The sequence below is a fragment of the Aotus nancymaae genome, unplaced genomic scaffold, assembly GCF_030222135.1.
Source record: "Aotus nancymaae isolate 86718 unplaced genomic scaffold, 86718_ANA_hifiasm-v0.15.2.pri h1tg000004l, whole genome shotgun sequence".
NCBI lineage: Eukaryota > Metazoa > Chordata > Mammalia > Primates > Aotidae > Aotus > Aotus nancymaae.
In genome coordinates this window covers 53,713,896-53,739,992 of record NW_026988415.1, presented here as the reverse complement: position 1 = coordinate 53,739,992, position 26,097 = coordinate 53,713,896, and the positions used below count along the sequence as shown (strand labels likewise).

General features: G+C 34.3%; 1 protein-coding gene across 2 annotated transcripts in view; it reads left to right on the top strand.

The window, feature by feature from the left end:
- PCDH11X (protocadherin 11 X-linked) overlaps positions 1 to 21,476 on the top strand; it is an 826,171-nt gene extending 804,695 nt beyond the window's left edge. For both annotated transcript variants that reach the window (XM_012464585.2, XM_012464595.2), the window contains exon 8: positions 16,543 to 21,476. In XM_012464585.2, the coding sequence (XP_012320008.1) occupies positions 16,543 to 17,219 (677 nt within the window). In that variant the 3' untranslated portion in view covers positions 17,220 to 21,476. The remainder of the gene's footprint in view (positions 1 to 16,542) is intronic.
- Positions 21,477 to 26,097: the final 4,621 nt, after the last annotated feature.

Genomic DNA, 26,097 nt, shown 5'->3' with positions numbered 1-26,097 from the left:
ATTCACCTAATGCAAAGGAAAGCTGCAAGGAGAAGTAGGAGGAAACCACAAAACACATAGAAAATAAAAAGAAAAATGGCAGATATAAATTTTTTATATTAACAACAAAGTAAATAGATTAAACAACATAAAACAAGGCAAACAGTGTCAGATAGAATAAAAATAAGATCTGAACATATGCCTATCGCACACATACCCTAGATTCAAATATACAAATGTATTGAATGTAAAATTATGGAAAAACATTATACCATGTAAGTAAGAATCATGAGAAAGCTGAAGTGACTACACAAATATTTGGCAATGAAAGACTTTAAAATATGTTACCAGAAATAAAGAGAAACATTTTATCATGACAAAAAGGTTAAACTATCATAAAGACATAGTAACTATAAACATATATGCCCCTAACTCCAGTGCCACCAAAATCATGGAGCAAATCTGACAGAATTGAAGAGAGAAATAGACACTTCAATAACAATTGGATATTTCTATGTTTCTTTTTCAATAATAAAACAACTAAACAGTAGATCAATAAACAGGAGACTCAAACAGCACTGTAGCTCAACTAGACCTGACAGACATGTATCTAACTAGTAAGAGCAGAATACATATACTCTGAAAGTACACAGGCATTTTCCAGGATGGACTATATGGTAGGCTATGAAAGAAACCTCAATAATTCAAAAAGATTGAACTCATCCAGAATACCTCTTTTGACCAAAATGAAAGGAAATTAGAAATGAATAACAAAAGAAATTTGGAAAATTAACAAATATATCAAAATTAAACAAGATCTTCCTACGTAATAAATTTAAAGAAGAAACAACAAGAGAAATGACAAAACATTTAATGGTGAAATATTCAATGCTTTTCCCGTAAGATCAGAAACAAGACACAGGATATTCATACTTACCACTTCTATTAAACATTTTACCACAGGTAATTAGGGGAAAAAAAAGATACAGAAGCATCCAGATTGCAAAGAAAGAAGTAAAATTATCTCTATGTGAAGATGATGTGAGTTTTTTATACAGAAAATCTTAAGAAATCTTTTAAAAACCTGTTATAACTAATACTTTAGAAGTGCTTTAAGGTATAAGAGGAATATACTAAAAATTGAGTGTATTTCTATACTCTAGCATTAAGAATTTCTAAAAATATTAAGAAAACAATCTGATTTACAGTAGAATAAAATGAAATAAAATACTTAGAAATACATTTAACACAAGTACATCTTATCCTCTAAAAATTCTAAAGTATTGGTTAAAGAAATGAACAATCTAAATAAGTGAAGACATTCCATGTTCATAATTTGTAAGACAATATTATAAGATACAATCCTTCACAAATTGATCTTCAGATTCAACACAATTCCACTTGGATTTTGCAGAAATTAAGACTAATCCTAAAACCATGGAAATTTAAGAGAACTAGATTAGCCAAAATAATTGTGAAAAAATAAAAACAAAATTGCATAACTAAGCCTTTTCAATTTCAGAACTTTCTGCAAAACAATAGCAATCAAGCTAGTGTGATACTGACATAAGGAAATATAGAGGGAGAGAGATCCAAGATGGCCGATTACTAGCAGCTCAGGATTGTAGCTCCCAGTGAAAGTGCAGAGAATGAGAGGACGCCACACTTTCTGATGAATTTTTGTTGCTCGCAGACCAGGAGATTCCCAGCGGAGGAGCCCCACGGGTCACCAGCGCAACTCTTGTGGCTAGCGCGGCAGTTTTGCTGGCGCCTCGACATGGCGGGTTTTGGTGCAGAGTAAATGGGACTGGGTCCCCTTTTGGTCAACGTTTGGAGCTCCGGGAAGGCAGAGTCACCTATTCAGCTGATTGAAAAAGGGACTCAAGAAGGAAGCCAGACTGGAGATTCCCAGGCAGAAAAGCACCATGAATCTTAATGCCGCTGTTTTAGCCGGTGCAATGGGTTGCTCAGATTTCGGCGCTGGGAATCAACAAGTTGGATGTCCACTCTGAGACCTAATTTGAAAGTCGGTAATTACAAAGACAACAGGTGGATAAATTTACGATGATGGGAAGAAACCAGCATAAAAAGGCTGAGAATACCCAATATCAGAATGCCTCTCCCTCTACAGGGGATCACAGTTCCTCATCAACAAGAGAACAAGGCCTGATGGAGAACGAGTGCATTCCATTAACAGAATCAGGCTTCAGAAAGTGGATAATAAGAAACTTCTGTGAGTTAAAAGAACATGCTCTAGCCCAATGTAAAGAAACTAAGAACCTTGAAAAAAGGTTTGACGAAATCCTAACGAGAATAGACAATTTAGAGAGGAATATAAGTGAATTAATGGAACTGAAGAATACAATATGAGAACGCCACGAAGTATGCACCGGTTTTAACAGTTGAATTGATCAAGCAGAAGAAAGGATATCAGAGGTTGAAGACCAACTTAATGAAATGAAATGAGAAGACCAGATTAGAGAAGAAAGAGTAAAAAGGAATGAGCAAAGTCTCCAAGAAATATGGGACTATGTGAAAAGACCTACTTTACATTTTCTAGGTGTACCTGAATGTCATGAAGAGAATGAATCCAAGCTGGAAAATATTCTTCAGGATATTATTCAGGAAAACTTTCCTAACCTAGTAAGGCAGGACAATACTCAACTCCAGGTAATACAGAGAACACCACAAAGATATTCCTCAAGTAGAGCAACCCCAAGACACATAATCATTAGATTCACCAGGGTTGAAATAAAGGAGAAAATTCTAAGGGCAGCCAGAGAGAAAGGTCAGGTTATCCATAAAGGGAAGCCTATCAGACTCACAGCAGATCTCTCAGCAGAAACCCTACAAACTAGAAGAGAGTGGGGGTCAATATTCAATATCCTCAAAGAAAAGAATTTTCAACCCAGAATCTCATATCCAGCCAAACTAAACTTCATAAATGAAGGAAAAATAAAATTTTTCAAGAACAAGCAAGTACTCAGAGATTTCATCACTACCAGACCTGCTACAAGAGCGTCTGAAAGAAGCACTATACACAGAAAGGAACAACCAGTATCAGTCATCCCAAAAACTTATGAAAAGGTAAAGAGTATCTCCATAATGAAGAATCTATATCAACTAATGGGCAAAATAGCCAGCTAGCATTAAATGACAATATTAAACTCAGAAATATCAATGTTAATCCTAAATTTAAATGGATTAAATGCCCCAATCAAAGACACAGACAGGCAAATAGAATAAAAAGTCAAAACCCATCGGTACACTGTATTCAGATCCATCTCATAAGCAAGGACACACAAAGACTCAAAACAAAGGGTTGGTGGAAGACTTACCAATGAAAGGGAGAGCAAAAAAAATTTTAAAAAACAGGAGTTGTAACTTTCATCTCTGACAAAATAGACTTTAATAGTAACAAAGACTAAAAGAAACAAAGAACGACATTATATAATGGTAAAAGGATTAACTCAACAACAGGAGTTAATGATTATAAATATATATGCACCCAATACAGGAGCACCCAGATACATAAGACAAGTTCTTAATGACTTATAAAGAGACTTGGACTCCCGTACAATAATAGCAGGAGACTTTGACACCACATTGTTAATATTCGACTGATCAACAAGATAGAAAAGTAACAGGGACATCTATGATTTGAACACAGACCTGGAACAAGTAAACTCAGTGAATATTTACAGAATTCTTTACCCCAGGTCCACAGAACATACATTTTTCTCAGTATCATATTATACCTATTTTGAAAGTGACCACATAATTGGAAGTAAATCACTCTTCAGCATTTTCATAGCATTTCACAGACTTAAATGAAATATTGGTTGGCTGTTAGTTTATTATTTTCTTCCCCTATTCCTTCCTGTCTCTGCTGTTAAGTACAATTATCGGCATAAAAGAGGTTTTTAATACCTATATTTAGATTACATTCCAGCCTGGGCAATAGAGCAAGACTCTCGGTCTCTCTCCCCCTTGCTCTTTCTCTTTCTTTCAAAAAAAAAAAAAGTATATGATATGATAGGTAGAGTATGGTTCAGCAAAAAAGAGGAATAAAAATGATCCAAAAATGGATAAAGGTACTTTTGGGAAGGCTGTGAATATGTTTTGGCCTATATGAGGAATGTTAGATGGAAGCATGGTTTTAATTTTGATTTTATTTGGAAGTTAAATATGGTTAAGAGGGATGTATATGGATGCTAAGGTGGCAAGGGGTAGACTCTGCTGGATTATTCTATTGTCCACTTGACCAAACATGGACAAATATAAAGAAAATGACTTATAGATGCATCATAATCAAACTGCTAAAAACCAAAGACAAAGAGGCAATTTAAAAGCAGCCAGAAAATAAATATCACATTACTTTCAGAGTAGAAAGAGTAACACTATTTCTTTACTTTTTAATAGAAACTATAGAAAACAGAATAGAATGGAATGCCATCTTTAAGGTGCTGAGGGAGGAAAAACCCCAATGATATGCCTGTCTAGATTTCTATGAAATGTGATAATATTGTTAAAAAAAAAAAAGGAAAAATATACGCATTTAATAGAACTTACAGTCCACAAATAAACCCTCATATTTATGGACAATTGATTTTCAGCCAATTAAAGTCAATAAAGAATAAATAGTCTTTCCACAAGTGGCACTGGGATTACTGGATATCCACATGCAAAAGAAAAATTTTTAGATTCCTTTCTTACAAAATGCATGACAATAACCACTCCTAATAGATAACTGACCTTAATAGGAGAACTGAAACTATAAAACTATTAGAAAATGCAGAGGTAAACCTTTATGACTTTGCATTAAGCAAAGTTTTCTTAGATCCGACACTAAAAGTACAAGCAACAACAATAACAGAATACATTACACCTCATGAACTTCAAAACTATTGTTCATCAGAGGATATCATCAAGAAAGTGAAAAGGCAAACCACAGAATGTGAGAAAATATTTGTAAATTGTATATCTTATAAGGGTCTTAAATTTGGACCATAAAAAGAACTTATAAAATCCAACAATAGTAATGCAAAAGATATAATTTTTAAATGGGTAAAAAATACAAATAGACATATTTTTCCTAAGAAAGTCAACAAATGGCCAGCAGGTATATAAAAATATATTTAACTTCATTAGCAGTTAATGATATGCAAATCTAAATCACAGTGATTCAGCACTTCTTACTCCTAAGATTCCTGTAATAAAAAGACAAATAATAATGAATGTTGGCAAGTGCACAGGGAAATGGGAGCATTCATGCATTTCTGATGTTTATGTAAAATCGTGCACCTAATTTGGAAAACAATTTGGCAGTTCCTCAAATGGAAAACAGAGTTGGCATATGACCCAACACACAAGCTTTTACATAAATGTTAATGAAAGCATTGTTCATGATAGCCAAAAGATAAAAACAACCCAAACATCTATGATCTGATGAATGGCTAAATTAAAAGTAACATATCCATATAAAAGATAATCCTGGGTAATTAAAAAGATACTGATACCTATTAGTATGTATACTGATACATACTACAACATGAATGAAATTCGATAAACATTATGCTAAATACAACAGACCACTTACCAAACTGTCTGAATAAAGGATTGCATTCTATTATATGTATAGTATTGACAAATCTATTGAGACAAGGTAGATTAGAGATTGCTTAGGGCTCTGGAGTTTGACAGGAATTGGGCAGTGACTGCTAATAGTTTCTTTTTAAAGTGATAAAGATGTCCCAGAATTGAGATGGTTGCACAATGCTGTGAATATACTAAAAACCACGGAATTTCTCATGTTAAATGGGTGAATTTTAAGGTATAAACTATATCTCAAGAACATTGTTAAAAAGGAATAATTATAAATTATATCATTTTCCAGAGAAAATGACTTTGCATCAATTTCCTTATCACAAATAGGCTGGAAGCTCAATGTTGAAACTATGATGGATTATTTTTTGTGAAATTTCAGGCTACCGGATTAATTGCTTTTCTGATGACCAGGACGTTAAACTTTGTTTGAAAGTAAAGTTATATGTGTGTTCACATATTTTCATGCCTGTGATTATGGTTTAATATTGTCTGAAATATATAAAACTCCATATTCCCAACTATTTCTCAAATATAATTGTGCAAAAAATATAGAACATTTTAAATGTTAATAACCTAGGGACACGTTTATTTTAAGTGAGCTCTAAATAAAGAAAGATAAATGGTTATCTAATGGGGAGCTATTAGCCTTACTATAACTTATTTTACATCCCATTCTTTAGTACTAAGCATGATAAGATAATGAGTTGCTGGACTCTATAAGAAATTGAACCTCTATTTTTAACTTTTTAAATTATGCACAAAAATTTGAATTGTCATTATCACTCAGCAGGCACACATGTTCAGAGAGAAAAAACTTTTTTTTTTTCTTTTCTGGAAACTAAGTGTGAAAACAAATTATATCAATCACTTATAAAGTTTTTGAAATTAACTAGTAGTTGCAACTCAAAGTTAAGAAAATAGGGTGATATGGACCGTTTCTTCCCCCCACCAAGAAAAACAAATTCTTTCTTCCTGCTCTGCTCTTCTTTTAATATCATGCACCTAAACAAAAATCATTATGTCATTTTTGTAGCTTTGTGAATGTAGAAAATGTATGAGGCTAAATGTCTTAGAAAACCTTTGTATTATAGCTTTTCCTATATTTTCTGTAAAGAAATATGGTATTTGCTTATGTTTTTAAATATTTCCACACATTATTTTCAAAGTTATGTTTTGAATTTGATAACTTTATATTACAAATATTTCAGACAGTGAGTCCACAAAGAATCACATAATATTTGCATCCAATGCTATTTAATTTGATTAGGATATTTTTTGGAAAAATAATTCTGAACTGAATAAAAGAGGTAAAAGATAATTTATAAAAAGTACAAATTCTCAACAGTTGAAAACACTCATTGATTTTTTTATGTTTACATACAATAAAATTCACTCACGTTCTATAGTTCTACCAGTTTTGACAAATGCCTGCAATCATATATCCATCACAATTTTCATGTAGAAAACACTTTCATTATTCCTAAAATTTCTTTGTGCTGCTCTGCTAGTCAACATTACCTTAATTCCCAGCTCCTGACAATCATCAATAGGTTTTCCAGCCCTGTAAGCTTGCCACTTCCAGAATATTATGTAACAGAAATCATACATGATGTAGACTCTTGATTATGGTTTCTTTCATTTAACAAAATTCATTTGAGATTCATCCATATTGCTCTAAGAATCAATATGCTCCTTTTTATTGATGAGTAGTACTTCAGTGTATGGCTATGATACAGTTCATCTTTTACCAGCTGAAAAACAGTAAGGGTTGTTTCTACTTTTTGGTGATTATTAATAATGCTGTTTAACCTGAACATATAAATTTCTATGTTAACATAAGTTTTCAAATATTTTGCATAAATGTGCAGGACTGAGATTGCTGGTTTTCTTCTGTTTTTGTTTTTCATGTCTATGTGTAGCTTTATAGGAATTTGACAAACTGTTATCTAAATTCCCTGTGCGATTCTGTGTCAGCAGCAGCATTAATTGAAGATTCCAGATGTTTGGAATACTTACCAGCACTTGGTATTTTTAGTTCTTTCTTTTAATCACTCAAATTGAATGGTATCTCTTTGTGTTTTTAATTTGCATTTTTTCAATGTCTGACTGTGCTGAGCCTCTATTTATATGTTTATCTGACATATTCATATCTTCCTTGTTAGAGTGTCTATACAGATCCTTTGCCAGTTTTTTAATTGAGTTCTTTATTTTCTTATTGTTTTTAATTTTTTTAAATTTCAACTATTATTTTTGATTCAGGGGGTACATGTGCAGATTTGTTACCTGTGTATATTGCGTGATGCTGAGGTTTGGGGTATAAATAATCCCATCATATTCATAGTTCTTCAATCCTTTCTCCCATCTCTCCCCGGTCTAATACCCCTCAATGTCTATTGTTGCCGTCTTTATTTTCATGAGTACCCAATATTTAGCTTCTACTTATAAGGGAGAACATGTGGTATTTGGCTTTCTGTTTCTGTGTTAATTTGCTTAGGATAATGGCCTCCAGCTGCATCCATGTTGCTGCAAATAATATAGTTTGTTCTTTTTAAGACTGCGTATATCCTATAGTATATGTATGTTACATTTAAGAAATTCAGTCCACCATTGATCCATTGATGGGCACCTGGGTTGACTCCATGTTTTTGCTATTATGAATAGTGCTGTGTCATCATGCAAGTGGATGTGTCTTTCTTGGTAGAACAATTTGTTTTCTTTTGGATATATATACAGTAATGAGATTTGCTGGGTTGCATGGTAATTGTTTTGTGTTCTTTGAGAAATCTTCAAAATGCTCTCCACAAAGGCTGAATTAATTTACATTCCCATCAACAGTGTATAAAAATTCTCTTTTCTCCACCACCTTATCAGCATCTGTTGGTTTTTGACTTTGGATAATAGCTATTCCGACTGGTGTGAGATAGATTCTCATTGTGGTTTTGAATTGCATTTATCTGATGAAGAGTGATATGGAATATTTTCTCATATATTTGTTGGCCCCTTGTATGTCTTCTTTTGAGAAGTGTCTGTTTATCTTTTGCCCACTTTTGAATGGATTATTTTGGTTTTTGCTTGTTGTTTAAGTTCCTTATAGATTCTAGATAGTAGACCTTTGCTGAATGTATAGTTTGGGCATATTTTCTCCCATTCTATAGGTTGTCTGCTTGGTTGGTAGCTTATTTTGCTTTGCAGAAGCTCTTTAGTTTAATTAGGTACCATTTGTCAATTTTTATTTTTGCTGCGATTGCTTTTGAGGATTTAGTCATAAATGATTTGCCAAGACTGATGTCCAGAATGATGTTTTATATGGTTCCTTCAAGAATTCTTAGTTTTTGGTCTCACATTTTAAATCTGTAATTCATCTTTGGTTAATTTTTGTTTATGGTGATAGATGAGGGTCCAGTTTCATTCTTTTGCATGTGGCTAGTCAAATATCCCAGCACAATATATTGAATAATAAGTTTTTTCCCCCATTGCTTAATTATGTTAACTTTGTCAAATATTAGATGGCTGCAGGTTTGCAACTTTATTTCTGTGTCCTTTATTTCTGTTCCATTGGTCTATGTGTTTGCTTTTGTATCAGTACCATGCTCTTTTTATTACTGTAACCTTACAGTACAGTTTGAAATCAGATAATGTCATGCCTCCAGCTTTCTTCTTTTTGCTTAGGATTACTTTGGCTATTTGGCTTATTGTGTGGTTACAAATAAATTTTAGAACAGTTTTTTCTTTCCCAAATTCTGGAAAAATGACTTTGGTAGTTTGATAGGAAGAGTGTTGAATCTGAATTTTGCTTTGGCCATTTTTATATTTATTCTAATCCATGGGCATAGAATAGTTTTTCATTTGTTTGTGTCATCTATGATTTCTTTTAGCAGTATTTTGTAGTCTTCTTGTACAAATCTCTTGCTGACTTGATTAGATGCATTTCTAGCTTTTTTTTTTTGGCTATTGCAAATACAATTCTATTCTTGATTCAGCACTCAGCTTTAATATTATTAGTATATAGAAATCCTACTGATTTTTGCACATTGATTTTGTATCCTGAAACTTTGCTGAATTTTTTGGTTCAGGAAACTTTCAATGCTCTTTAGGGTTTTCTACATATAGAATACTACTGGCCACAAATAGAGTTAGGTTAACATCTTCTTTTTCTGATTAGATGCCTTTAATTCTTTATCTTTCTGGATTTCTCTGTCTAGAACTTCCGGTAATGTGTTGAATAGGAGTGCTGAAGACGGGCATCCTTTTCTTATTCTATTTTTCAAGAAGAATGCTTCCAATTTTTGCCTGTTTAGTATGATATTGGCTGTGAGTTTGTCATAGATAACTCTTGTTACTTTAAGGTGTGTTCCTTCAGTGCCTAATATTTGAAAATTTTTATTATGAAGAGATGCTGGATTTTACCAAAAGCCATTTATGTGTCTATTGAGATTAACATATGGTTTTTTAAAATTTACTGCTGTCTATGCAGTGAATCACATTTATTGATTGCATATGTTGAACCAAGCTTGCATCCCAAGAATGAAGTCTACTTGATCACAGTCATCACAATCTATTAATTTTTTGAAGTGCTGTTGGATTCAGTTTGCTAATATTTTTTTGATAATTTTTGTGTCTTTGTTAATCAGAGATATTGGCCTATAATTTTCACTTTTTGTTGTGTCTTTGCCAGGTTTTGGTATCAGGATGATGTTGACCTCATAGAAGCAGTTAGGGAGGAGTTCCTACTACTTGAATTTTTTTTTTTGTTTTTGTTTTTCGGTTTTTTTTTTTGCATAGTTTCAGTAGCATTGGTAACATCTCTTTTTTGTATGTCTGGAACAATTTGGCTGTAAATCCAACTGGTCTGGGTTTTGCTTTTGGTTTGTTTGGTAGTTTTTAAAATTACTGATTCAGTCTCAAAACTCAGCATTGATCTGTTCAAGGTTTCAATCTCTTCCTGATTCAATCTTGGGTGATTGTGTGCTTCCAGCAATTTCTCTATTTCCTCTAAATTTTCTATTTTGTGTCTAAAGAGATGTTTATATTTTCTGAGGATCTTTTGAATTCCTGTGGGATCAGTTGTAATATCACCTTTGTCTATTGTGACTGTACTTATTTGGATCTTCTCCTGTTCATCTAGCTAGTAGCCTGTCAATCTTGTTTTTTTTTTTTCAATGGTTTGTATAATTTCAATTTTTTTTTAATCTATTGAGATTTGCTTTATGGGCAAGAATATGGTTGACCTTTAGTGTATGTTCAATGTGTAGAAGAGAAGAATGTATATTCTGTGGTTATTGGGTAGAGTATTCTCTAGATGTTTATGAGGTCCAATTGGTTAAGTATCAAATTCAAGTCCAAAATTTCTTTGTTAGTTTTCTGTCTTGATGATCTGTCTAATGCTGTCAGTTGGATGTTGACGTCCCCCATTATTATTGTGTGGCTTTCTAAGTCTTTTTGTAGATCAAGAAAAACTTGTTTTATAAATCTGGGTGCTCTAATGCTGAGCACATAGATATGTGTGTAGTTAAGTCTTCTTGTTGAATTGAACCCTTTACCATTATGTAATGCCCTTTTTTTTGTTATTGCTTTAAACTCTGTTTTATCTGTTGTGAGAATAGCAATCCCTGTTCTTATTGTGTTCTGTTTCCGTTGTAGATCTTTCTCTAGATCTTTACTTTGAGTCTATGGATGTTTATGCATGTGAATTGGGTCTGTTGAAGACAGCAGACTGATAGGGCTTTTTTATGCAGCTTGTTACACTGTATCTTTTAAATAGGACATTTGTGCCATTTAAATTCAAAGTTAATATTGATATCTGAGGCTTTAATCCTTTCATGAAGTTGTTAGCTGTTTGCTTTGTGTCTCCTATGTTGTGGTTGCTTTATAGGGTCTTTGGGCTATATATTTGTTTGTTTTCCTGGTAGCTGGTATGTTTAGAACTTTCTCAATAATCTCTTGTAAGGCTGGCCTAGTGGTAACAAAGTTTCTCAGGACTTGCTTGTCTGTAAAATAGTTTACTTCTCCTTTGCTTATGAAGCATAGTTTGGTGGGATATAAAATTCCTGGTTTAAATTTCTTGTTTTTAAGAATATTAAAAATTGGCCCCCAATTTCTGTTAGCTTGTAAGGTTTCTGCTTAGAAGTTCATTGTTAGCCTGATAGGCTTTATTTGTATGTGATCTGACCTTTTACTCTAGTTGTCTTTAAGACTTTTTTCTTTAGTGTTGACCTTCGACAGTCTTGTGACTGACTATACGCTTTGGTGATGCTCATTTTGTATAATATCTGTCAGGTGTTTTCTGGATTTTTTTGAATTTGAATATCTGTCTTTCTAGCAAGAATGGAGAACATTTATTAAATTATTACCCCAAATATTGTTTTCCAAGTTACCTACATTGTCTGCTGCTTTCTCAGGTATGCCAGTAATTTGTAGGTTTGTTCACTTTACATTGTCTAACATTTTTCAAAAACATTATTTATTTCTTAAAATTCTGTTTATTTTTATCTGGCTATGTTATTTCAAAATACTAGTCTTCAAACTCTAAAATTTGTTCTGCTGCTTGGTAGATAAAACTTTATCTGTTGATAAAGCTTTCAGTTGTATTTTAAAATTCCTTAAGTTACTTTTTCAAATCTAGAAGTTCTGATTGCTTTCTTTCAAGATGTTTATCTCTTTTTTTATTTCCTGGATTGCTTTAGAAGTTCTTTGTATTAATTTTCAACTTATCTTGGATCTCACTGAGCTTCCTTGAAGTCCAGGCTTTGAATTCTTTATCTGTCATTTCTGCATTTACATTTTGGTTAAGAACCATTGGTGGAGAGGTACTGCAATTTTATGGTGATGTCACTGCATTCATATTTTTATAGTGCTAAAATTCTTGCATTGGTTTCTTCTCATCTGAGAATGTTAGCACTTCTAATTTTTGAAATTTTGTGTGAGTAGGATTTTTTTTCTTTATTTCAGTATAACATGGTTTTTTTTTTTTTTTTTTCCTTTCCCTTTCCCTTTCCCTTTCCCTTTCCTCTCCTCCCTGCAGGGTGTGACTGTAGTGAATGCTGGGTATGTTCAATTGGCTTTGCTTCTATAACACTATGTACTTTCATTGGCAGATTTTATATTGATGTATGTAGTTCAACCTACAAGCCCATAGATGTTACTTGTGGGTGAGAGCTGGCTATAGCTGATGTGGCTGGATTTATACTGATCCTTGTTTACTGGGAAAAGCTCTCTGTCTTCTAAGGCAATGGGCTGATATGTGCAGTACACAGTTGTCTGAGCTCCTTGCTCAGCACTATGTTGGGGCAGGTGCAAGATGGGTGTGGCCTGCCTAAATGTCCCCGGATGTCAGGCACAAGCACCAGCACTTAGCAAGGATCCAAAGGTCTGCCTAGGCATGGAGCTGGGAGACCTCCTGAGCCCCAAGTTCTCTGGACAGGGATTAGAGGAGGCCTAAATTTCTAATCCAGAAGAGCTAGTGCTCCAGATGCCTGGAGATATGCCTTGGTATGGAACAGAGAGAGTTGCCTGTGTATGAAGCAGAGAGAGCCACCCTTCATCAAGATCTCTGCACAGTAGGTGTGGGGCAGCTCCAGGTTGCTGAACCAGGTGAGTGGGTGCTCTGAACGTCTGAAGATCTGAATGGGCGTAAAGTGTAGATGGCCTGACTGCACAATGATCCATGCCCAAAAAGGGTGGGGTTGTTCAGGCTACTAGTCCATGTGAGCAAGTACTCCAAATTCCTGGAGATCTGTCTGCATGTGTTGTGATGAAAGCCCCACTGCATCACCATCTATGCACAGAAACAGGGGCAGCTAAGGCTGTTGATCCAGGTGAGGAGGTGCTTCAAATAAATACCTGGAGATCTGTTTGGGCATTAAGTGCAAAGTGCCTGCTATACCACAATTTATGCCAATGAAGAGTGGGGCAACTCAGATTGCTGATTCGAGCAAGTGGGTGCTCCAAATGCTTGGATTTCTGCATGGAGGTGGAACAGAGAGGGTCCTGCTATACTACAATCTCAAGGGAGCATGCTGGGGCACCCATTAATGGCATATGCAGGTCAGTTTCAGGTTGCCAGCTGGCCTTGAATGAAAGTGTCATCACTCAGGAGAAACTACAGCTATAGCAGCTCTTCTCCTGCCCCAGGGCTTCAACAGGGGAGCATACAATTCTGGTGCCTACTGCTGTGGTGCTTTCTACAATTCTGGCTATGGAGGCCCCTACCCTGCTCCAGAGCAGGTGTTCCAATTTCTGACCTGAGACTAAAATACCTGCACGGCCATGCTGCTAGGTCTCAAAGGAATGGCTGATTTTGTATGTGCCTGGATTGAAAATGGCATCCTGCTTTCAGTCCTCAGCCTGGGCAAATGTCTGTAGTTTTTCCTGGTGTTTTTCCCTCACAGGTCTCCAAGCCTCTCCCCAAGTTAACACCAGGACTTTAAAGAAACAAAATATTCTCCCTCCTCTTGGGTTGCTCAGATCCCCAGTTGAAAGGTGAGTCAGAGGGAGGCTCTCTGCCTCTCTCATGTACTGGGGCTTCACTTACTTTTATCAACTGGATGCCATCACATGGACTGTTTGCCCACATTCTCCTCCCTGGGGCCTGGAGCACCCTTCAAAATACTGGTGGATTCTCATTTTTCTTCTTGAATTAAAGTTTACAAAGTTGCTCTTTACATACTGTCTTGTTATTTCCAAGTCACTGAGGCATGATAAAAGGCTTTAATCTGTCATCCTGGAAAAATAATCTGTTATTACAGTTAGTTTACATCCTTTTCAAAATATAGAAACCTCTTGTAAGAAATGTGATTGGCAAATATTTTTACTCAGTCTGTGGCTTGCCTTTTCATTTGTTTACATTACCTTTTGCAAAGTAAATATTTTTAATTACAAATAAATTCAACTTATTATTATTTTTATTTTTATTTTATATTTTTATTTATTTATTTATTTATTTTTAATTGCATTTTAGGTTTAACTTACTATGTTTTTAAAAATAAATTGTGCTTTTGATGTTGCAGTTAAGAATGCTGCCTAACCCATAGTAACAAAAATTTTATCCAATATTTTCTAATAGAGATTGTAGAGTTTTACATTTAGACTTTTGGTTGATTCCAAGTTGATTATTTTATAAGATTAAAAATGTGGGTCAAGTCTTAATTTTTTGTTTATAACCTTTAATCATTCTATTGCCATTTGTTGAAAAGTCTATACTTTCTCAATTGAATTCAGACCTTCATTGAAAATCACTTTATATTTTTGTGAATCTATTTCTGGACTGATTATTCTATTTTTGTTAATCACTTTGCTAATATTACACTGTAATGATTAGGTATATTTTATAGTAAATCTTGAAATCAGATCATGTGAGTCCACAAATAGATTTTTTTTAAATCAAAATTGATTGTCTAGTCTAATTCCTTTATCTTTCACTATAAATTAAAGTGTCAACTTGTTGATATCTACAAAAACAGAAAATCCATCTAAGATTTTTTTTTGTTTAGATTATGTTGAGTTTACAGATCAATTGTGAAACCACTGACATCATAACAATATTGAGTATTCCAAGCTATTGAACATGGCATATCTCTCTATTTCTTTAGATCTTCTTTATTTTTCATCATTTAAAAAAAAAATTTGAAGCACACAGATACAACACACATTTTGTAGATATATACCTAAACGTGTCTGTGAATAGATACAGTGTTATTTGTTTATTTTCAATCTGTATGTCTTTCATTTATTTTTCTTGCTTTATTTCATTGGCTAGAACTTACAATATTATGTCAAATAGGAGTGGTGTCAACTTTACTGTTTCTGATTTTGGGGGAAAGGTAATCAATATTTAACCTTTAAATATAGTGTCAGTTGCTATCTTTTTGTAGAACCTGCATGTCAATTTGAAGATATTCCCCGGTTTCTAATTTGCTAAGATTGGATAGTTCTACTAATATTAGTTTTGATATAACTGGTTGATTGTATTCTTCAAGTCTTCTATGTGTTTACTGATTTTCTATTTTTTCCATCAAGTTCTAAAAAGTATTGTAGTGTCCAAGTGTAACTGTGGATATGTCTATTTCTCCTTTCATTTGTAGCTTATTTTGCTTCTCATATTTTGAAGCTCTGTTGTAAGGTGCATACACACTTAGGATTCATATGTCTTCTTGGAGAATTGGTCTTTTTGTTGTTATATAATGTACTTATTTATACTAGATAGTATTTCTTGCTCTCAAGTAAACTTTATATAGATATGGTAACTCAATCTCTATTTTACTAAAATTTGTATAATATTTTTATTGATGTCTTATTATCTATTGACATTTGAGGACTATACAGAAATGCTATAAAAGTATTACAAGCTATTATAGTTTATAGCTAAGTACTTGGATCTCTAATTTATTATGTTGCTAACCTCGATTTTATGATTATTTCAGAAAATGAAAAATACAGAAATTAATTATCTTTAAAACAATTGCAACTATATTTTATTCTTGAAACTAAGTCATAGTTAAATAAACTACATTTCCAAATTTATGTAATTTATTCTCAACTATTTTTTAGATATAATTAGTTCATTATATATTCTTTTAATTTGTTTTCTTATTCATTTTACTTTTATGTCCTCTCTAAGTGCTAGTTAGAAGCCATATTTCAGCTGACTTACACGTTTTGATGAATGAGCATAGTTTCCCTTGAGGGTCACAAATAAAATAAAAAATACCTACAATTGGGAGACTAGGCCAAAAGATCCTAATTATAATAATGAAATCTCATCCACCCACTCCAAGTCATTTATACTTCCCTAGGAATTATGTCTCGACAAATTAAAAATCCTAACTCTGTAAATAATGGAAGTCTCTAATGAGTTTGTATATAGGTTATTACCTTTCTTTGTTACAATGTTACTTAAGTAGCTAATAAAAATATGCCTTTGAAATATAAATTTTATTGTTTGTTTCCTCATTCCAACAGCTGCAGAAATAACTGTCCAGCCAACTGTGGAAGAGGCCTCCGATACCTGCACTCAAGAATGTCTCATCTTGGGTCATTCTGATGCCTGCTGGATGCCGGCATCTCTGACCCATTCCAGTTCTTCGCAAGCACAGGCCTCTGCTCTCTGCCACAGCCCGCCACTGTCACAGGCCTCTACTCCCGACCACAGCCCACCGGTGACACAGACCGTTGCTCTCTGCCACAGCCCTCCAGTGACACAGACCGTCGCATTGTGCCACAGCCCTCCACCGATACAGGCGTCTGCTCTCCGCCACAGTCGTCCGCTAGTGCAGGTCACTGCACTTTGCCACAGCCCACCGTCAGCACAGGCCTCAGTCCTCTGCTACAGCCCTCCTTTAGCACAGGCTGCTGCAATCTGCCACAGCTCTCCTCTGCCACAGGTTACTGCCCTCCATCTCAGCCAGGCCCAAACGTCAGTGAGTTTGCAGCAAGGTCGGGTGCAAGGTGCTGACGGACTATGCTCTGTTGATCAGGGAGTGCAAGGTAGTGCAACATCTCAGTTTTATACCATGTCTGAAAGACTACATCCCAGTGATGATTCAATTAAAGTCATTCCTTTGACAACCTTCACTCCAGGCCAACAGGCCAGACCCTCTAGTCCTGATTCCCCCATTATGGAAGAACATCCCTTGTAAAGCTAGAATAGTTATTTCAAACTTTCAGAAAAGATGTATGTAGTCAAAATTTCAGATACAATTTCAATGAGTATTCTGATTATCAGGTTTGTAAATAGCTATGTAAATAGAAACAGATACCAGAATAAGTCCAGAGCTAGACCCTTAGTCGAAAGTTGTTAACAACAAAAAATTGCAATTTGTTTAATTCAGAATGTGTATTTAAAAAGAAAAGGAATTTAACAATTTGCATCCCCTTGTACAGTAAGGCTTATCATGACAGTGTGTACTATTTCTGATGTACAGTATTTTTGCTGTTGTTTTTTGTCACCATGTGCAATATTACTGATTTTTTTTCCCTTTGTGATTGTGTGGAACCAGTATGTAGCAAATGGAAAGCCTAGAAATAGCTTATTTTCCAAGTTTACCTTTAGTTTATCTTAACTTTTCTTCAGGTAATATTAAAAGGTGTACATACTCTAGCGTTATTTTTTTTTTTGGCTTTTTGTTTGAGTTTTATTTGTTGCTTTCAGTTTTTTTTGTTGTTGTTTTTAGTGTTTTTCCCTTCAAAATACACAGTAGGTAGTGTAAATACCGCGTGTGATTTGTGTCTCTGTCTCTGCTTTTATATTTTCTACTTTATTCCAATACTATAATGTTGATATAATTTGTATATACATTTTCAATAAAGAATATATATAAACTGTACAGATCTAGGTTTATAACCTATTTCTCTACTCTTTAGTAGAGTCCGAGACACAAAAGTGCAATAACTGCCCAAGTTAGGCAACTATTTGCTAAAAAGGGCCTCTTTTTACTTTAATAGTGTAGTGTAAAGTACATCAGAAATAAAACTATATCTGCCATTCTAAGCCTGTAGTCCATTATTATTTGGATCTTTACTTAGGGGAATTTGTAACAGTCTAGAAAATTAAAAGGAGGTGGATGCATTCAATGCACGAGTCACTTACAGTGTTGACTGTAAACTACTATTTTGTAGAGAAACTCAGGAAGATTTAAACGTTGATTTGACAGCTCAATAGGCTGTTACCAAAGGGTGTTCAGTAAAAATAACAAACAAATACATATAACTGTACATAAAACCGTATACTAAATCTACAAGACTAAGGGATTTTTCTTATTCTAGCTCAACTTACTGAATAAAATGACTAATAACAACAGGAAAGTCAGGAACAAACTTTTTAAGAAATGTGATTCTAAACCTACATCAAACATAGAATTTTAAGGAAAAATACAGAGGGAGAAATAAGGCTCATGACTGCTTCTTGCAGTCAACAAGAATATACACAAAACAAAAGAAAAGAAAATCTCATATATAATGTAAAACATGTCCTTCTAAGCAAAGAAACAGTATTACTCAGAGAAAACATTAGTTTTCTTCTGTTGCCTGTTCTTTACTTTTTTTCTTTTATCTTCTTAACTGGCCATTATCTTCTATGTGCATATTTCATAAATTTACAGAAACAGCACCAATTTATTTTTCTTCCATAGTAAAACTGAGAAAATATCTTGTTTCAGTGTAACACTAAACCAATTGATGTTTAATGAGGGCAGTCGGGAGGAGTGAATATCTCCTATTGATTAAGTTAGACATAGATTTTGTCATATGTAACTTGATATTTAATTTACAACTAAACTGTGTATAAATTTTGTAACATAAACTGTGGTAATTGCATAATTTCATTAGTGAGGCTCTCCACTGAATCTGGAGAAAGCTTTTCATGTGCCCAGCAGGTTAAGTGCCGTTTTCAGAATACATATTATTCCGTCGATTGTAAAGCTCCTTAAATCATATTTGATTGGGTGTGCAGAATTAATACAATTAATTAATATTTATTTTTCTTTTGTGTTTGTTGATGTTCCAAGGGATTTGGAGCATACTGGTTTTCCAGGTGCATGTGAATCCTGAAGGACTGATGATATTTGAAAGTTTATTATTATATAAATGTGTTGATATTGTTGCTATTGTTGTTGATGAAAATTTTGAACTTGAGGAAGATAAAAAAAGAAAAAATAATCACAAAAATCAGTGCTTACAGTAGATTTTAGAACATTTTTTGCCTCCAAAAACTTGTAAAGATTATGTGAATAAGATTTTTTCTTGTATTTTAATTATTTTCACATTTTCTCTCTGCATACCTTTAATTTCATTATGTTCTACACACACACACACACACACACACACACACACACAGACAGACACTTTTAACCGATATAAAAGGAAGAGGCTGAAAGATGATTACTAAATAACTTATCAGGCATCTCAATGGTTACTATCTATGTTAATGAAAATCGAATAGGACCCCAAGTTGGATATTCGGGATTTTTCTTCTGATAGTATAATTTACTGAGTTACTTGGGAGGTTCTTAAATCCTCATATCTGAAAACTTGCGAAGTTTTGACACCTTTCCTATAGATATAGGAATGAACCAATATGCTTTTATTACCCTTTCTAACTCTGATTTTATAATCAGACTTAGATTTGCGTTTAGAATATTAAAGGACTGGGCACCCTCTTCTTGGTTTGTACCAGAGAGGCTTTGAATGGAAGCAGGCTGAGAGTAGCCAAAGAGGCAAGGGGAGTGAGCCCAGTTATTCTCCCCTATGCATTCTCTTTCTAAGCTTCCACTAGGACTGACCCTAGAAACCTGTATCTTCTGGGGCTTCAGATCTGATGAAATCTGTTTCATCACATTACGAATTCTTTCTTTGACTGAATAGACAGAGGCATCGGTTGACACAGCTCACAGGTGGCTATTGTGATGTATGAATATGTAATCCTAGAACTGCAAAATGTCTTAACCGTCAATCAAAAAGTGGTCCTGTTTTAAAAAGAAGGATTTGGTTTTATTTGAAATTAAAACTTCAAATTGATTGTCTTATATGAGAATACTAGGTTCAATCAAACTACTTATTCTATTTTGTGTTCATATTCAATTAGATGGTAATTATTAATTTTCTAGCTATCGCATTACTATTATACTTGTTAAGTATGTATTCAAATACTAAGTCCCTTTATGCTACGTGCATACACACTCTTTTCCTAAACTTTATCTTCGTTTTAACTAATATTGTGTCAGTGTATTAAAAATTATCTTTTACATGTGATAACTACAATGTAATAAATTTAGAGAGTAATTTTGTGTAGCCTTATTTAGTTACTTACCATTTTATTTTTAATTATGTAAGTTTGGTTCAAAAAAAAAGATTGTTAAATGGTTAGTGCTATTGTGTAATGGTAACAGTTACAAAGAGCCTCTGCCTTCCCAAACTAATATTTATCACACACAGCCATTAAATGGGAAAAAATAGACTAAAAAAAATCACAAATTGTTCAGTTCTTAAAATGTAATCATATCACACACACAAAAAAATCCTTTTCAATCCTGAGAAAGTTAAGGGGGTTTTACTCACATGTATATTTCAACATTAGTTTTTTTTTGTTTGTTTCTTTTTCATGTTATTACTGAAGTTGTGTGTACTTCCTAATATACATTTATGAAAATCTACTTGTTTAGACTTTTATTTATATGCTTCTGATTTATATTTTTCATTATTATTATTTCTTATCTTTCTTTTATACTTTTTGAAAACCAAATCTATAGTTAGTCTAGATAAAATTTTTATCATTATCATTAGAAACTATGTTGAATGTTTCCAACTGGCCCCATTGGCCTGGAAAACATGGGAGCAAGAGAAGCTGAAATATATTTCTACAAGAACCTTTCTATATTATGTGCCAATTACCACACCAGATCAATTTTATGCAGAGGCCTTAAAGTATTCTTTCACAGTAGCTTTCTTACACTAACCATCATGTGCTTTTAGTAAATACAATTTTTAAAAGCAGTGCAACTTGAAAACAGCAGAAGCAGTAATGAAAAATCTGCTCAGAAAAATGTATGTGCACAAATAAAAAAAATGATGACAATTGTTTAGTGATTGTAAGTGATACTTTTTGAGGAGTAAACTGTGTGAAATTTATGCTATCCCTGCTTAAAATGTTAAGAATTTTATAAAATATGTATTTATGTTTGTGTTGTGGAAAGATTCCTCCTCTGTGATATTGTACAGCATCTGAAAGTGAACAGTATCCCAAAGCAGTTCTAACCATGCTTTGGAAGTAAGAAGGTTGGCTATCGTATGGCTGAGGATGGCAGTATGTAATCCAGCAGCAAACTTGTATTAATTGTTCTATTTCAGGCTCTGTATTGCATGTTTTCTTATTTATTAATATATATATTAATAAAAGTTATGAAAAAAATTCATTTTTATTATGTGTGTTCATTAATTCAAAACACAAAGGATTCACTTTATTTCAAATAAATTTTTTAATTTGTGTAGAATAAAATACCCTTTTTCAGTGGTATATTTTGGAGTTAGCATATTTTTGTTCACTCTGATAGCTCCATCAATATAATTCCTGACTTGAACATAATTTCAATCACTTTCAAAATTTGTGAACACTATTATAGTGTTTCTGAGCATTTATTTTGCATCTTTTAAGACGTGGTTTAAGAGATATTTATTTATTTCAGATTAGACCTATTGCTTGACTTGATGTAAAAGCTACCTAAGGATTTCTCTGTACAGCTGCAGGCAATCCACATGAATTAAGTTTCTGGATATTGTTGATGATATTTGTGGAACAAAATAACTTTACTCCTGGCTTTGTTTTCACTTTGGCCAAATGGAGAGAATTCATTGAAACCTCTCAAACTACGTGGTGTCACTCAATATGTAATTCCATTTAGAATTTTATTAGCCCCAAGTTTTGATTAAGAATTACATACTGCACTGTCTAGTGCTTTTTGTTTTATTTCTTTTCTCACTCATATATTTATTACTGTGATATTAATTCCTTCATTTTTACCAAGGATTAGCTGGTGAAGAAACAAAAAAAGAAAAATTTAAATCAAGCAACATTTTAACCTCTGGCAAAAAGGAGATTGGGGTTTTAAAAGTACAATATATGTGTGGGTTAATTTGTGTTATTTCTCATCTTCACTCCAGCCATTTGGGAAAAAAAAAAACCCACAAGTTGTTGTGACTTAATTTGTGAAGCTGATTGAGAATAACCAGGTTATATATAGATATTATTATAATAACTTTAGCAAGAACTCTAGAGCCTGAGAAAGTGAATATGATGAAAACATACTCTGAATAGGAGAAAAAATACCCTACTGAAAAGGAATATTACAAATTTCGTCTAACATTTAAACAAGTGGGAAAATAAGTGAGCTAATATTTGGCTTGATCAAAAACATTGAAGTTATTGGTCTTATTGTCAGAACTGGTCACACTGACTTACAACGTAAAATGTTGATAAAGAAATGGCAATTGCTATAAAATAAAAAATTAAAACAAGGACAATCCTGATGCAGGCAATTCAGTTCAGAATTTTATTTCTGTATATTGGTTAACCAATTTAATAACCGTTTCAAGTATGTGAGAATCAACAACACATGCATAAAATCAATGGAAGTTTAATTTGTGCACTGGCTTAATTCCTTTCTTATCTGTTCAAGTATTCTAAAGTTAATTGGGATAAAACAGAAGCAAAATATATAAATGAAGAAAATGGAAAAATGAAAGTTTAATTTGTCAGCAATTTAATTCTGAAATCTGGTCGTATTCTGTTTTCTTCACAAGCTTTTTTGAACAGTATTAGATTTGCAGAAAAACTGTGAAGATAATAAAGAGTTCTTAAATATCCCACTCCCAGTTTTCTTTATTTTTAACATGGCCTATTTGTTATAATTAATGAGCCAATGTTCTTACATTATTGTCAACTGAAGTTGACATTAGTTTTTTCAGATTTCCTTAATTTTTATTTAGTATCCTTTTCTGGTTCCAGAATCCCAAAGAAAATTCGACGTTACATTTATTTATTGTATCTTCGTAGGCTCCTGTGGACTGTGACACTTTCTTAGACTTCCCTTGTTGATAGTGACCTTGACAGTTTGTTAGAGTACTGATCAGGTATTTCGTAGAATGTCCCTTAGTTGAGATTTCAATGGTAAGTTTTCTTGTGCTTAGACTGGGGTTACGGGTTTTTGTGTGGAAGATTTCAGAGGTAACCTATCTCGTCTCATCACATGCTATCAGGAGTAAGTCATAGCACATTTTTAACCTGTATAAGTTAGCATTTGGAATCATTTTGCTTTATGCTCAGGATTTACTGTTCACCATTGAAGCAGAGACCCACCTATCCTTTCTAAGTTTGAAGGTTAGGACAATTCAGGACATGCTCCTTCCTCAGATTCCCACCTATCATATAGATGACCACCTTCCAATTTTATTTTACTCTCTCAGTCTCTAATAAAACAATTGAGAATAAAATATTAATAGAAACATATTAAGTAAATGTGTTTCCCTTTCCAATTTTCTGAATAGGAAATGAGTTGTGTGGTACATCCCACTAGCAATGAATATTTCAGAAATTATGGCAAACAGAGAAATTACGGCTATATTAGTACAGTCGTGGCTATACTAATCTGAGGATGTGAAGGTGGTCCCGTAAACATCTTTTCACTGGATATCTCCCTAGTGGGGGTCATTTTTGACGGCCCTGCTACCATGGTTTCACTGGTCCTTGCCCTAGTGGGGCTTTCTATAGTGGTTCTACCACTTTAGTAGTTATTTGCCTGGGCCTCGAGGCTCTCCAGGGCATCTTTTGAAATCTAGGTGAAGGTAGGCATGCTTCCAAACCTTGTGCAAGTTGCACACTCCTGGAGATGCCACTATGTTGATGCCACCATGGTTTACCATCTGTGCCTTTCAGAGGGGCAGCCTGAGCTGCACCTGGGCCTGCTTGAGCCACAGATAGGGTAGCCAAAGAGTGCTTTACTGGAATGTGGAGAGTGGAACTTTGTAATAATTGTGCCCCAAAAGCCCTGGCTTTTATGCCCATAAAGGGTGGTACAACCCAAAGATGTCTGAAATGCTTTTAGGATCATTCTTCCATTGCCTTGATAAAAAGCGTCTGGCTTCCTTCTATTCAGACTAATCTCCTTATCAAACACTCACTTGGCCACATCCTTGATGTTCTTTCCTGAACACTTTTTCCCACTCTACAACGTGGCCAGGCTGAGAAGTTGTCAAATTTTTAAGCCTTCCTTCCCTTCTGATTATGAATTCCAACTTTGTTTGTCATATTTTACTATACGCAGTCTAATAAAGTCATGCCATACCCTCAACTGTTAGCTTAAGGATTTCTTCTGCCAAATATTCTATTTCATAACTCCTTCCACGGAACACTATGACCTGAACATTTCAGCCAAGTTGTTTGCTGCTTTATGTCAAGAATCACCTTTCATCTAGTGTTTAATAACCTTTCCTCATTTCAGTCTGATATTTCATGAGAATGACCTTTGCTGTCACATTTCTACAAACATTCTGGCAGTGATCACTTAGGTAATTTCTAAGAAGACTGAAGTTTTCTCTACAGCTCTCTTCGTATTTGAAGTGTTTGCCAGATTTTCCCTTTTTAGTCAGTTCACAGCAATATAGGCTGTTTCTAGCATGCACTTCAAGATTCCTCCAGGCTTTACCCATTACCTAGTTCCAAAGCTGCTTTCATATTTTTTTATGTTTGTTATGTTGCAGCAGCACCCCACTTCTTAAAACCAATGTCTTTTTAGCCTATTTGGGCTACTATAACAAAATATCTTAAACTGAGTAATTTATAAGAAACAAGTTTATTGGCCAGGCACAGTGGCCCATGCCTGTAATCCCAGCACTTTGGGAGGCCAAGGTGGGCGGATCACTAGGTCAGGAGTTCAAAACCAGCCTGACCAACATGGTGAAACTCAATGTCTCTACTAAATACAAAAATTAGCCGAGCGTGGTGGCACATGCCTGTAATCCCAGCTACTCAGGAGGCTAAGTCAGGAGAATTGCTTGAACCTGGGAGGTGGAGGTTTCAGTGAGCCAAGATCACACCACTGCACTCCAGCCTGAGTGACAGAGAGAGACTCTGTCTCAAAAAAAAGAAAGAAAGAAAGAAAGAAATTTATTGATCATAGATCCAAGAACAAGGCACCAGCAGATTTTTGTGTCTGATGAGAGCTGTTCCTCTTGAATGGCACCTTCTTTGTGTCCTAACATGGCAAAAGGAGTTAAAGTCTTCCTCAGGCCTTTTTATCAGGGAAATAATTCCATTCATGAGGCAAAGCCTTAATGACCTAATGACCTCCTAAAGACCTTAGCAATTAATACTATCGCTGTGGTGGTTAAGTCTCAACATAAAAATTTTGGGGGAGATACAGTCAGACCACAGCACTCACCTAAAGAACCAAAGAGTCTGTGGTTCTTTATTGCTTTGAGGCAATGCTTATTGTCGTTTTCAAATACCTAACCTGACCGTGGCCATCACATTATGGCTAAAAATTTCTGCTTACAACACCATTAGTGAGGAAGGAAGCAGCCAAGGAAAGACTCCAGGGAAACAAATATTTCAGGCGTGAGCTAGTGAAACAAGAAAGAAAATAAGAGAGGCCTAAAAGAGAAATGTTCATGTATCTGATGAGCATTTAATGAGTGCCTATGATGTAGCAAGCATCGTATAGGTGATGAAAATACAATGCCGACAAGCAAAGCGGTGTCGCTTTTACAGAGCTTATGATCTAATGATATGCTGGGGACAAAACACAACAAACAAGAACATATAGACACTTATAAGAATGTCTGATGGTGATAAATAAGTAAGGAAAATCAAACAAGGTAATATGATAGAGGCTTTTTTTTTTTTTTTGAGACTGAGTTTCGCTCTTGTTGCCCAGTCTGGAGTGCAATGGCTCAATTTCGGCTCATTGCAACCTCCGCCTCCCGGGTTCAAGCAATTCTCCTGCCCCATCCTCCCGACTAGCTGGGATT